The sequence below is a fragment of the Bos mutus genome, chromosome 7 (genome assembly GCF_027580195.1).
Source record: "Bos mutus isolate GX-2022 chromosome 7, NWIPB_WYAK_1.1, whole genome shotgun sequence".
Classification (NCBI taxonomy): Eukaryota; Metazoa; Chordata; class Mammalia; order Artiodactyla; family Bovidae; genus Bos; species Bos mutus.
Window position 1 is genome coordinate 91,409,160 of NC_091623.1, and position 14,472 is coordinate 91,423,631.

General features: G+C 33.6%; 1 protein-coding gene across 3 annotated transcripts in view; it reads left to right on the forward strand.

Annotated features, from left to right (window-relative positions):
* ANKHD1 (ankyrin repeat and KH domain containing 1) overlaps positions 1 to 14,472 on the forward strand; it is a 104,682-nt gene that overhangs the window by 79,595 nt on the left and 10,615 nt on the right. For all 3 annotated transcript variants that reach the window (XM_005900189.3, XM_070374455.1, XM_070374456.1), the window contains 11 exons: positions 1,987 to 2,132; positions 2,301 to 2,412; positions 2,875 to 3,020; positions 3,473 to 3,615; positions 4,050 to 4,263; positions 5,096 to 5,271; positions 5,485 to 5,647; positions 8,640 to 8,735; positions 9,195 to 9,311; positions 12,433 to 12,607; positions 13,627 to 14,083. In XM_005900189.3, coding sequence (XP_005900251.2) covers positions 1,987 to 2,132; positions 2,301 to 2,412; positions 2,875 to 3,020; positions 3,473 to 3,615; positions 4,050 to 4,263; positions 5,096 to 5,271; positions 5,485 to 5,647; positions 8,640 to 8,735; positions 9,195 to 9,311; positions 12,433 to 12,607; positions 13,627 to 14,083 — 1,945 coding nt within the window. The remainder of the gene's footprint in view (positions 1 to 1,986; positions 2,133 to 2,300; positions 2,413 to 2,874; positions 3,021 to 3,472; positions 3,616 to 4,049; positions 4,264 to 5,095; positions 5,272 to 5,484; positions 5,648 to 8,639; positions 8,736 to 9,194; positions 9,312 to 12,432; positions 12,608 to 13,626; positions 14,084 to 14,472) is intronic.

Genomic DNA, 14,472 nt, shown 5'->3' on the forward strand with positions numbered 1-14,472 from the left:
GGCGTTTTGTTCAGACGTAGGAAGCATTTTAGGATTTTTGAAATTGTTATAGTCCTGGTATAATTTTATCTTAATAAATCCTTTATTCCACATATACTTTTAAAATCTTTGCTATTTTCTAGTTTTATCTTTAGAACTTTTCATATGTAATTTATCCTTTTAATGTCACTTCTGTGGAATGTTTCTGATTGTCATTATTATAAGGAGGAAAAAAATGTTCCTAGGGTACTGCTGTACCAAAATGTACAATCAACGTAGCAACACTTTTTTGATAATAGAGCTGTTAAATGTACAAAAGTATTTTTTAAAAACCAACTCTGTAAAAAAAAGTCTTTTATACCATCACATTCTGACATAGCACTGTAGTCAACTATTTAAATTTTTTTGAATATCTGTTTTTCATAATCACAAAAAGAGATAGCATGAATAAATTTAACAACGATAGAAAAGTAATTCTTTATTAACGTGTTAATGATTATGAGACTGTTGTTAAAATCTTAGTGTTACAAAGGTGCTATATATCAAAGTTTAGTATCTTGTTTCTGGAACTTTTTTCCAATCTTATCAGCTGTTTTGAGGGGGGCAGCAAAATACTATGTGCTTTTAATTCATTCAGTGACAGATTTTTAAAGCTTTGTTTTCATGCACATTCTTGTAAGGCAAAACAAATGTTTATAATCATTTTTATTTATAACCATATGGCTAAATATTTGTGTATATTTATGTGGTAACAGAAGCTGCAGAAATTCATATGATCAAGATGATTTTATATATATTGGTTGGGAGGAGGGAGGGACAGCTCATGTAGAAACATCCTTAAAATTTGCTATTATTTATAAAGAAGTAGCATACTACACTTAATCTTTCATACTTGTGGTCATACGTATCCTTGATTGGGATTCAGCCATATCAAAATTCTAGAGAGAAAACATTCTCCAACCATTGAAATGCTTACATTTTCCTTTATGACTTATGTGTTTTTGATTGACTTTTAGCATGGGTAAGAGGAAGTTAATTGCCATCACTGAAACTTTGTTGTCTTTTTCTATATTATTGATTATATATTTTTTCTGAGTTTTTTCTTTCTTGAGTGAATTATAATGTTTTATTTTTCAATGCAGTGATTGATAGTAACTGAAGTCCTATAAAATATCTGATAATTACATATATTGGGCACTTACCGTACCAAACACTTGTTAAATGCTTCTTTTATACATTATCTCACAGACAATTCACAATATCCCTCTGAGATGGGTCCTGTTTCCCCCTCCATGGGGCAAACTCTTGTCTTTTATGAAAGAAAAGAAATATGCAGAGCCACAAAGATAAAATTTCATTTAATTCAGTTTCAGACACTAGATTTTGAGGTCCCAAATAAAAGTTCCAGTGTTCATTTTTAAAGCAATTTGATTTCAGACACTGATTCATTTTAGCAAATTTTCAGAGTAAATATTGAATTTTAAAAATACATACTCTCTGTTATTTATGAGAGAGATACTCTGACTTGTTCTTTCCCTTCTTCTACATCTTCTATTTTTCTTCTTCTTTTTTTAAAATTTGCATTATTTTCAGGATATTTTTATCTAATTGCCTTTTATAAACTAAGATTTACAATTCTTTTTTTTCAATTGGAAACTATTTTCTTCCTACTGACACTGTAAAAGGCTGCTATTTCTTCTGTATTCACTAAATGCCAGGTACCATGCTCAGTATTCTATTCCCAACAACCTTACAATGGAGGTACTATATTTATCATCCCATTTTACACATAAGGAAATTGAGGTTCTGAGAGTTTAAATTACTTGCCCAAGATCAGAAAGTCATTGGTAGAACTGGGATTCAAACATATGTCCATCTGACTCAAAAGCTTGTGATTTGACTACTACATTGTATTACTGCTATAGAATATTCTGTTTTCTGTGTTTTTTTGTATGCAAATGACTTTACTTTTAAGTAGAATTCAGCAATATGAATATTGTTTTTCAGCTGTGAGTAGCAGAGTGCCCACTGGCTCAAACAGCTCTTCTCAAAACGTAGAATGTCTTACACCTGAACCCTGTTCTCAGTCTCCAAGCAATGTGGCTTCTCAGTCTATACCCCCTGTGTATCCTTCAGTTGACATTGATGCACATGTAAGTAGACTGCTTTATTTATATTTATTTTTTGCATATTCCAATTTTCTTTGGAAAGGAAAAGATTCATTGTACATTAATTGTGGAAATTAACATTATTTGCTCTTCAATCAATAACCCCACCATAAACAGAAAAAAGTTTAATTCTTTTTTTTTTCCTTTTCCTAGACTGAGAGCAATCATGACACTGCATTAACCCTAGCTTGTGCAGGTGGCCATGAAGAACTTGTATCTGTACTCATAGCACGAGATGCTAAAATTGAACACAGAGACAAAAAAGGTAAGAAGTGTTAGAAATAAAGTCTTGAGTGTCAGAAAACAATTTCTTTTTCACTATGGGTAAGTAGTTCCTGGACTATTTAGTGAAAAGATGGGTTAGCATATTTCAATTAAGTATATCCATATTTGTTCATCTACAGAGCCAAATTATTATTCAGAAATTCAGGGAAGTACAGCAAGTTGTGTTTGCTTTTTCCTTGGTCCAAAAGTAGAGCATACAAAGGTATCAAAGTTTATTATGATTATAAGCTGGAATAGTTTTCTTTGACTTAGCATTTTCTTTTTATCAAGTATTTATGGGGTTTTGTCAGTAACAAATTAAGGTTTAAAGCAGTTTTATGTTAAATGATTTTAAGTATCTGTCCTAAAGATTTCTTCCTCCTAAAACAATAGAGAATTAAAAAACAGTGGCTTAATAAGTAAAAAACACAAATTTGACTGAGATTTTTATTTTCTGATTTAGGTTTCACACCACTGATCCTGGCAGCAACAGCAGGACATGTTGGAGTTGTTGAAATCCTTTTGGATAAAGGTGGAGACATAGAAGCACAATCTGAACGAACTAAGGATACTCCTCTTTCATTAGCATGTTCTGGTGGACGTCAGGAAGTATGCTGATGTTTATTTTCACTTTGTAAACATTTTATTTGTATTTTAAATATGCATGTGCTTAGTAGTTTAGCTACATGAATAAAACTTGCATGCGTTTTGAGATATTCTTTATATTAAATTTAGTGAGAATAGTAAATGTCCTTTTAAAGAATCTATTCTGAATGGAGCAAAATCGTAACACATGAAATGCAAATTTGTCACTTAATAATTGAGGAAGTGAAAGAGTAACAACTTGTTATTTCAATATAATTAGGATTTCATAGGTCTGAATTCCTTGATATAAAATTGAATTCATTTATCTAGTACTGGTATTTGAATATTTACTATCTGATTAAAATGTTAGATATTTAGAGAACTTAAAGAAGCACAAAGATTTCTTTGTGCTTCATTCATTATAAGATGAACCCTTGGTGTAAACTAGATTTCTCTGTTCCTATTTTACTTTGTAGGTGGTAGACTTGCTGTTGGCTCGGGGTGCAAATAAAGAACATAGGAACGTGTCTGATTATACGCCGCTGAGTCTAGCTGCATCTGGAGGATATGTTAATATCATTAAGATTCTGCTTAATGCTGGGGCAGAAATTAATTCAAGGTATCTATCACCTGTTCATTTTATTATTCATGATTAATAAATTATGACCTTAGAGTTAAGTGTTTTCCCCTAAATATTTAGACAGATGCCATTTTTAAGCAAGATAATACTAAAATTGCAAGGCCAACAATTATTCCTGTAGTAATCAGAGCTTATTTCAGCTAACATGGCTGTTTTCAAAGAGGTTTCATTTCAGAAAACTGTTATATATAGTTAGAAATTTATAGCCTCTGAATAAGGGTTGTGTTTTTAATTGTGAGATTTTCCTAATTATGAGATTTTCTAATTTTGAGACTAAACAAATAAAATCTATTCTTTGGTGTTAGAAAGCTTTCTTTTCACTGAAACTTTTACATTTTTTATGTTCTCTCTGCTTTTAAAAAAACAACAGGCAACATATTATTTTAATTTTCTGAGCACATTTCCCCCCTTAGGACTGGGAGTAAACTAGGTATTTCTCCCCTGATGTTGGCTGCAATGAATGGACATGTTCCTGCAGTGAAACTGCTGCTTGATATGGGTTCAGATATTAATGCCCAAATAGAGACCAATCGGAACACAGCTCTCACCTTGGCGTGTTTCCAAGGCCGAGCGGAAGTAGTGAGCTTGCTTCTGGACCGAAAAGCCAATGTTGAACATAGGGCAAAGGTAAGCATTTTATAACTTGTCAACTACTTCAGACATATTTCTAATAGAAAGAGCATAATATAACATAGCATAGCACACTCAAATTGAATGTGCTATTTTAAATTTTTCTAAGTTAAAATTAGGAAATTCCTGCCCCAGTGCAGGATTGTAGAATAGTGCTATCCAGTGGTCGTTGACACACTGTCACCATTCCTAACTTTATTAAGGACAGCTAAGATCTCCTTTAATGAGACAGGTGCTTTACCATTGGTAAAAATCTCAATCAAAAATTACTTTATAAATTACAAAACTGAGGGAACTAAAATTGAGGCAACTATAATCTGCTTGTAACAGATTATGACAATTTAATGACAGTGTAGCATTTAGAAAGTAGGAGTTAGTATGTCAGTGTTTATAATTTCTCTTCTTAGCACTGTTAGGTACTTAGACCCCCTGAAACATGTAGCTTATGTATAATTCTTTATAACCAGACAATGGTCAATTTAGTAGTCATTCCAAATTGAAAATGTCTGAATGAAAGTCTCTTATTTTTTCCCCTGATTATCACTTTTTTATTTCTTAAAAGAGACAGTTACTGTCTCATGTAGATTTATAATAACAGAGATGTTATGAACTGTTTTTTATTACCATAAGGTAGTATAAGTTAATTTAATCTAGCATGTCTTAACAGAATCTAACAATTTTCACTTGCTATTTTAGTAAAGCTTAAGAGTGAATTTTGCTTAGCTCTCTTGGGAGAGAAAATTAGAAATAGAATCCACTTATAAGTCATTGTTTCAGTCCTTTAAAGAAATCAATGTAATTTACCCACATAATTTTTTGGTTTAAACAGACTGGTCTTACCCCCTTGATGGAAGCTGCTTCTGGGGGATATGCAGAGGTTGGAAGAGTTCTCCTAGATAAAGGAGCAGATGTCAATGCCCCCCCTGTGCCTTCCTCAAGAGACACTGCTTTAACAATAGCAGCGGACAAAGGTCACTACAAATTTTGTGAGCTCTTGATTAATAGGTAGGTAAATTTTATATTTGTAAAAATTTCCTATGATCCCTTTCATTTTTCAGAGCCTTTACAGTTAATAAAATTGTTTTACTTTATTTGACATTTAAAAGAACAGAGTATTTGCTGCTTTATAAAAGAGAAAAGATAAATTAGAGAAAAAAAGGAAAAGTTAGCCACTTCTCATAGGAAGCAAGCTATACTAACATTCTTTGATTTGTACAGGGGAGCCCATATTGATGTTCGTAACAAGAAGGGAAACACACCACTTTGGTTGGCATCCAATGGTGGTCATTTTGAAGTCGTGCAGTTGCTAGTGCGATCAGGTGCTGATGTGGATGGAGCTGATAACCGGAAAATCACACCTCTTATGTCAGCATTTCGAAAGGTAACTTGATGTGGACAAAAATGACAGAATTTGTTTAAAACTACTGAATTTTAAGTTGAAGTCATAGGAGAAAGATAAATTGGTCTTGAGGAATTGACGCTGTTTCTATATACACACCCCTGCTATCTGTACTCTCTTTATGGCCAAATCTAAGAGCTGTATGGTAGTTCCCTATAAGCAACTTTGCTGTTAAATAACTTCATATCTTGAAGAGTTTTGTTATATTTTTGTACATAAAACATGAGATTTCAGGGCAGATATTATGGGTAGATAGATGTTTAAGAGGAACAAAAACAAGTAGACTCTCATAAAAATTTATTATACCTCCTGTATACATTAAGGTTTACTTCTCTGCTGTATATTACAAAGCTTTCCCATTAAAATTGTGATAGACTATAAACTACTTAACATGGCTTACAAAGCCCTGTATGATATGGCTCATGCCAGCCTCAGACCAGTCATTTCTACTGCCGTACCCCTTTGCTCACTACACTTCAGCCACTGGCCTAGAATTCACTAAATTTTTAACTTCCTGAGGCCCTTTGCTCACTTTCTTTTCCTGAAATATTCTTTCACTTGCTTTTCACCTTGCTCACTTCTCGTTATTCTTTACGTCCACTCCTTAAATATCATTTCTCAGAAAGTCCTTTCCTAACTTGCAATCTGAAAAGTTTCTCTTGTTCTGTTTTATAGTTCACCATTATTTTCTTATCTCATTTTGTAATTATACATGCAAACATGTATTAGTTTTTTAATGCTCCTCTCCCCAGTTAGGGGCTTCCTTTGGTGGCTTGAATAGTAAAGAATCTGCCCCAGACCCAGGTTCAATCCCTGGGTCAGGAAGATCCCCTGGAGAAGGAAATGGCAACCAACTCCAGGATTCTTGCCTGGAGAATTCCATGGACAGAGGGACCTGGCAGGCTACAGTCCATGGAGTCGTGAGGAATTGGACATGATTGAGTGACTTTCACTCTCACTCCCTAATTAGACTGGAAGATCTATGAAGGTGAAGATTCATGATTGTCTTTTTCACCACTATTTATACCTAGTTGTTCAGCACAGTGCCTGACACACACTAGATGGTCAGTAAATAGCTATTGAATGAAAGCAATGTAAGTTACCTGTCTTTTAAAAAATCTTAAATATTTTTTCCGATTTTTTCTTTCCTTTAAATTGAGATATAACATATATATTAAAAGTGCACAAATCTAAGATGCTAAGTTTAATGAGTTTTAATAAATGCATATACCTATGTAACCCACATCCCATAAAGATATAAACTACTTCCATAATCCTAGAAACTTTAATCGTGCCCATTCTCAGTTAATTCCCTGCCCAAGAGGCAACTACTTTTCTGGCTTTTGCCACCATCAGACTAATTATTTTTTATTGTTTTATTTTTTGGCTACACCATGGCACGTGCAAGATCTTATTTATAGTTATCCCACCAAGGATCAGACCCGTACACATGCACTGGAAGCACAGAACCTTAACTACTGGACCACCAGGGAATTTTCCCCATCAGATTACTTCTTGAAGATGTTTTAGAACCTTAGTATTAGGGGAAACTATGCAAGTTTGGTTGTTAAAATAGATGTACTTTTAATGATTACAGATCATCAAGCCTCTGATAATACCATCTAGAAAATGTTTCACCTAGATTCAAGTCATAGGACTCAGATAAATATGACAGTCCACCTTGTTTAGTTTAGATAAGATAGAGCCAAAGTTGTTGTTGTAGTTCAGTCACTAAGTCGTGTCTGACTCTTTGCAACCCCATGGTCTGTAGCACGCCAGGCTTCTCTGTCATTCACTGTCTCCTGGAGTTTGCTCAAATTCATGTCCATTTAATCTGTGATGCTATCTAACCATCTCAGCCTATGCCACCCCCATCTCCTTTTGCCTTCAGTCAAGGTCTTTTCCAGTGAGTTTTCAGAGTTAATTTCCTTTGGGATTTACTGGTTTGGTCTCCTTGCAATCCAAAGGACTCTCAAGAGACTTCTCCAGCACCACAATTCAAAAGCATCAGTTCTTCTGCACTCAGCCTTCTTTATGGTCTAACTCTCACATCCGTACATGACTACTGGAAAAACCATAGCTTTGACTAGATAGACCTTTGTCAGCAAAGTGACGTCTTTGCTTTTGAAGACACTGTGTAGGTGTATCATAACGTTCCTTCCAAGGAGCATGCTTCTTTTAGTTTCATGGCTGCAGTCACTGTCCCCAGTGATTCCAGATGCCATGATCTTGGTTTTTTGAATGTTAAGTTTTAAGCCAGCTTTTTCACTCTTCTCTTTCACCCTCATCAAGAAGCTCTTTAGTTCCTCTTCACTTTCTGTGGTTAGAGTGGTATCATCTGCATATCTGACATTGTTGATGTTTCTCCTGGAAATCTTGATTCCAGCTTGTGATTCATCCAGCCTGGCATTTCACATGATATATTCTGCATATAAGTTAAATAAACAGGGTGACAATATACAGCCTGGATGTACTCCTTTCCAATTTTGAACCAGTCAAAATTATCAGTTCCATGTAAAGTTCTAACTGTTGTTCTAACTGGAGGAGGGAATGGCAAACCACTCCACTATCCTTGCGGTGAGAACCCCATGAACAGTAAGAAAAAGCAGAAAGGGGCAAAATAATGCTTTGGAATTTAGAATATCCTCTTTTAGATCTAGTTTCCCTTTTATATTGAGAGATATTTCACATCACCAGTTTTTATTTTATTAATAGATTTATTTCTATTTCTATTCAAAAGTATTTCTATTTTCAGTGGGATGTGAGCAAATTAAATTTAGGAGAAATGTCATTTGGTCTTCCATGTATTTCCCATCATGTTGTACTTAGCTCTCTCTGTTCATATTTTCATAGTTTCAATTGTTAAGTTTAGTAAATTCTGAAGTGTTACTATACCTTTTACTCTTAAGTTTTTAAGGATATGGGCCAGCTTTCAGTGCTTTCTTTTGTGTACTTTTTGTTGTACTTTTTACAGGGTCATGTAAAAGTTGTTCAGTATTTGGTTAAGGAAGTCAATCAGTTCCCTTCTGATATAGAATGCATGAGATACATAGCAACAATCACTGATAAGGTAGGTTTAATATGCTGTTGAAGCACATTTTTATTCTTTATGGAATTATATACCAAAGTATATGTTAACAGCCTGTTCTTTTCATTCTTTATAAGACAGATAACCTGATTTTTCAGTGATTAGTTTCTCCATTTGCAAATGAAGAATGAGTATAATTTATAAATTATTTTGAGATTTTCTGCCTAATACAGACTGTAATTACAGCAACTGCATCTAAACTTTATCATTAGATTATTAGTCTGATTAGACAGTTTTCTAAGAACACATAAACTTTTTAAGAAAATGGTAGCTTATTTTGATTTTTCAGTCTAACTCTAGATTCAAAGGATAACTTGATTTGGTTTAGTAAATATTCAATAATTTGGGCTTTAAGCCCTGAACTTTGGTGTACTTACCAACTCAAGTTTTATTGGCCTCTTTTTGTGTTTCCGTATTTATATAATTCCATTTCTGGTATAGGAACTGTTGAAAAAATGTCACCAATGTGTTGAGACAATTGTGAAGGCTAAAGACCAACAGGCTGCAGAAGCAAATAAGAATGCAAGTATTCTTTTAAAGGAACTTGATCTGGAAAAGGTGAGTGAGAAATATAATTTTCCTTTTTAGAACTGGTTGAAAATCTAGTAGAATACATTTGCTACTTATAGGACTATAATCTTAACAAAATCTCTTTTTATAAAATGATAAATTATCAAACTACCATCAGTTTTTTTTATTCTGACCTGTTATACAAAACATATTTTTAACCATATAAGTGAAGAATTAGTTTTTAAACACGTCACAGTTTTCTACATGATATTATTGCCTAAGCTGTTTTACCATTAGTGTAGGCAGAAATTTATTAAGACATTGGAAATCTTTCTTTATTATAAGATCTGGGGTATCGGTTGTTTATTAAATTCTTAAAGAGTAAATGTCTAAGTTTCCTTGGATGTGCTAATATAATGGAAATTTTTTTTTAAAAGATCACCTTTCTGAGGCTCAGTGTGCCTCAGAAAATGAGGGTGTTCTTATGAACCCAGAAGTTATATTAAAAGAATAAATACTATAATCAAGTAGAGTTAGAATGTGTGAGATAGCTTAACATTAAGATATTTCATTGATGATAAAAGAAAGGGGAAAAATCATTTTAGAGATGCCAAAATTTTGATACCAATTCTTAGTTTGTTTAGGAAAAAAAAAAAAAACTTGTTAAAAAAAAGAATAAAAAGTTGCTTAAAATCAATAAGACAAAAGATAACTTGCCCAGAATGAAAAATAATTTCATGGGCAATTCACAGAAAAAGAAATATAAATTTTCAGTAAATAAATGGAGAAGGCACAGCTTCATGAATAAACAAAGAAATGCACAGTGAAAGAGTGATTTAAATTTCCTTTGCCAGACTAGGGAAACTCAAAATTTAAATGTTTGGGGAAAAAACATTTAAAGGTTTGATAATAGCTGTTGATGGCTAGGATGTGGAGAAATTAGCACTCTGGTATGACTTTTGATACATGGTATAAATTAGTGTAATTATTAATGGAGATGATTTGACAAATTAAAAAGAGAGCATACCTTTACTCCAGTCATTCCTCTTTTAGAAATTTAGCCTAAGGTAAATACTTTGACAGATGCTCAAAGATGCATTCACTGTTAAATAACTTATAATAAGGGGAAAGGTAAAAACCTTAAAGTTTTATCATTAGGAAATTAAGTAAATTCTAATACCTCCATGATAAACTTGATTATAGTTAAAATCACAAGTGGAAAAAATAATACTCATTTTAAAATAAAGGGAAGTTTAAAGTTTGATGACTTCTATGGTTCCTTCCATGTCTGTAATTTTATTTTTGTGTAACTACCCAGGGGTATGGTCAGCAATTCCCTGAACAGCCATTTTGCTCTTATGCTACAAAAATGATAAAATAATTGTTAACTGAATATGCAGTTTCTTCTTTCAGTCCTCAGACCCTTTCTCATTTACATAGGCAGTTTAGAGACTTTATTTTTTTTTTCTTTCTTTGGCCACACTATAAAGTGCAGAAGAGTAAAATTTGGGGCTTTGTAGGCCATACAAACTGTCATGACTCTCTGACTCTGCTGTGGTAGTATGAAAGCACCTACAGACAGTGGTTAAATGAATGTGTTCCAGTAGAATTTTATTTATGGACATCAGAATTTTAATTTTGTGATATTTTTGCATGTCATGAAATGTTTACCTTTTCATTTTTTTCAACCATTTAAAATGTAAAAGTTATTCTTAGCATTCAAGCCATAATTTGCTGATACCTAGTTTTGGATAAATAAAAATGTTAAAAATAGCTTATTTGTGACTTAGAATTGTAAATTATAGTTTTGAGGAAAGTGCTTTACCAGGACAACTGGACTTCATTGTCAGTTTCATATGGTGAGGATTTTTTAGATAATTTCCATAGAAATGTGAGTAATTTGATGTGTTTTCTGTTTGTTTCAAGCTTTCTTTATGATGTGAGGCAACCACTGTCATGTTCCCCTTTCTGAAAATAAATAATTTCTATAATGGCCTCCTAAGGACATTTTCATAGTGAAATTTGTTAATATCTTATAAAGATTGTAACAGCTGCATTTTAATTAAACAATGCCACATAAATCTAGGTAGTCAGCAATCTACTTTCTGTCTCTATGGATTTGCTTATTCCAGACGTTTGATATTTGGAATCATCATACAGTATTTGGTCCTCTGTGACTGGCTTCTTTTGCTTCATGTTTTTAAGGTTTATCCATATTGTAGCATATATCATTACTTCATTTTTTTATTGCTGAATAATATCCCATTATATAGATACACAACATTTGGTTTATGCATTTATTAGTTGTTGAACATTTAGTTTGTTTCCACTTCATAGGTATACAAGTTGTTTGTTTTGTTTTATTATGGAATGTTTCATGAATTTGTATGGCATTCTTATGCAGGAGTAGTGCTAACCTTCTGTATTCAATTTTTTTTGTAAGTTTGGTGCCAAAGCAAGCATGGCATACAAGTTTTTGTATGAATATGTTTTCATTTCTCTTGGGTATATATCTGGGAATGGAATTGCTAGCTCATATGGCAGTTTTGTGCTTAACCACTTGAGAAACTGCCAGATTGTTTCCAAGGTAGCTGCATCATTTTATAATCCTACCAGCAGTGAATGAAGTCTTCAGTTTCTTCTCATTCTAACCATGATTTATCTGTCTTTTTGATTAGCCATCCTAGTGACAGTGAAATGGGTGTCTCATTGTGATTTGATATGCTTTTCCCTGATGGTTTGTGATATTGAGCATCTGTGTTTATTGGCCATTTGTATATTGTTTGTAGAAATGTCTCCAGATCCTTTGCCCATTTTTAATTGATTGATTTGTCTTTTCATTATTGAGTTATAAGAGTTCTTTATCAATTCCTGATACAAAACCCTTACCAGATGTAAGATTTGCAAAAATTTTTTCCTATTTTGTTTTTTCACTTTATTGATGATCCCTTTGAAGCACAACAACTTTTAATTTTGATGATATCCAGCATATCTGTTTCTTCTTTCGTTGCTTTTATAAATGTGTGTTAAGAGTGACATACATGAGAAACCCCATGTATCATAAACAAAAGCATCATTTCATTATTTATTTTGAATCATTGCATTATTGTTAAGATGAGATAAAGAGTCGGGAAGGACTTAGTGACTAAAACAACAATTTTATTCACAGTCAAGAGAGGAGAGCAGAAAGCAAGCTCTTGCAGCTAAAAGAGAGAAAAGAAAAGAAAAGAGAAAGAAGAAAAAAGAGGAGCAGAAAAGAAAGCAGGAAGAAGACGAGGAAAACAAACCTAAGGAGAATTCAGAACTACCGGAAGATGAAGATGAAGAGGAGAATGAGGAAGATGGTGAGAAATGGACCGTCTGAATTAATGATAAAAATTCTTTGTGTTTATCAGCTTGGGAGAAGGCAACGGTACCCCACTCCAGTACTCTTGCCTGGAAAATCCCATGGACGGAGGGCCTGGTGGGCTGTAGTCTCTGGGGTTGCTAAGAGTCGGACACGACTAAGTGACTTCACTTTCACTTTTCACTTTCATGCACTGGAGAAGGAAATGGCAACCCACTCCAGTGTTCTTGCCTGGAGAATCCCAGGGATGGGGGAGCCTGGTGGGCTGCCATCTTTGGGGTCGCAGAGAGTCAGACATGACTGAAGCGACTTAGCAGCAGCAGCAGCAGCTTCATTTTGAGTGCTTTTTGCTCTCAAAACTAATTCTAGTTAAATATTCAATTACTTTAATCTGAAATTGACAGTTGACTTCTGTATTCAGTATTTCACATTGTAAAGTGACATAGACAAACAGAAGGGGAAGACATTCAGGTGTAATTTAAGTTCCCTGTAAAAACATTATGTATGTCCTAAAGTGATACCATAAGAGGTTTGCCAGCTTTTCTTCAGGTTCTTCCTTACTCTCTCATTCCCCAGTTAGAAACTGGGGAGAGGTCTAGTTCCTCAGTTAACTAAGGTTTAGTGTTGAAGCTGTATAGCACTGGGGCCCATTACTCTCAAAGAATTGTTTATTGTACAGTCTGGCAGTTATAGTAATAGGCAAATGATTTTGCTCTATTCGAATTCTAATTCTAAAATGCTATTTTAAAAACTTCTTAAATCCAATCTGTATTGTGATTTTTGGTTAGTTCATGAGACTAGCATTTCAAAGCTTAAGACTGTTAATGTTTTTGTACTGAGTTAGACATCAAAATATGATACTTTCATTCTCACAACTGTAAAGATTTGTTTATTTACTAGTGAATACTGATAAAAGGAAATTATGACTAAGAGTGAATTATGAATTATTAGGTATATTCTGTCACAATTTGTTTTGAGATCTGTGGCGCTCAGTGTGATTTATATCCTTTTTCACAGTGGAGCAAGAAGTTCCCATAGAACCTCCTAGTGCGACTACCACCACCACAATTGGAATCTCTGCAACATCTGCAACATTCACAAATGTGTTTGGGAAAAAAAGGGCCAATGTTGTGACAACTCCTAGCACCAACCGGAAAAATAAGAAGAACAAAACCAAAGAGACTCCTCCCACTGCACATTTAATATTACCAGAACAACATATATCCTTAGCACAGCAAAAGGCAGATAAGAATAAAATAAACGGAGAAAGCAAAGGTGGTGGTGCAGGTGGGAATAGTGATTCAGATAACTTGGACAGCACAGATTGCAACAGTGAGAGTAGCAGTGGTGGTAAAAGCCAAGAATTAAATTTCACTATGGATGTGAATTCCTCTAGCGATAGGAGATACCCCCTACTGCTACTCCATTCCCAGGAGGAAAAGACAAGTACCGCTGCTTCCAAAACTCCAACACGGTAAAATTTTCTGACTTGTTAACTCTGTACCTACCTTTCCTTTTGCATACCTGGCACAAGAACTTGAAGTAACACAAGTTGTGTTAAATAATTTAAGTCTACCACATTATCTGTCTTCAACATTTAAAACTGAAACATTTAAAACCGGTGTCCTCCTAATCGTGTGCTAGTTATGAAAGGAAATTATTAGAACTTTTAAGATTTAATTTTGAAGTTGAAAATGTTAGCATACTTTGGTTTTACTTTAATTATGTCATTTTATTGATTATATATAGTCCTTTTGGCTTCTGAATCCATTTTAATACTAAAATAAATGATGGACTCTTTGCCCTATTTCTGTTTTTCTGAATTGTTAATAATTTGATGTGCCAAATTTTAATTCAAATATT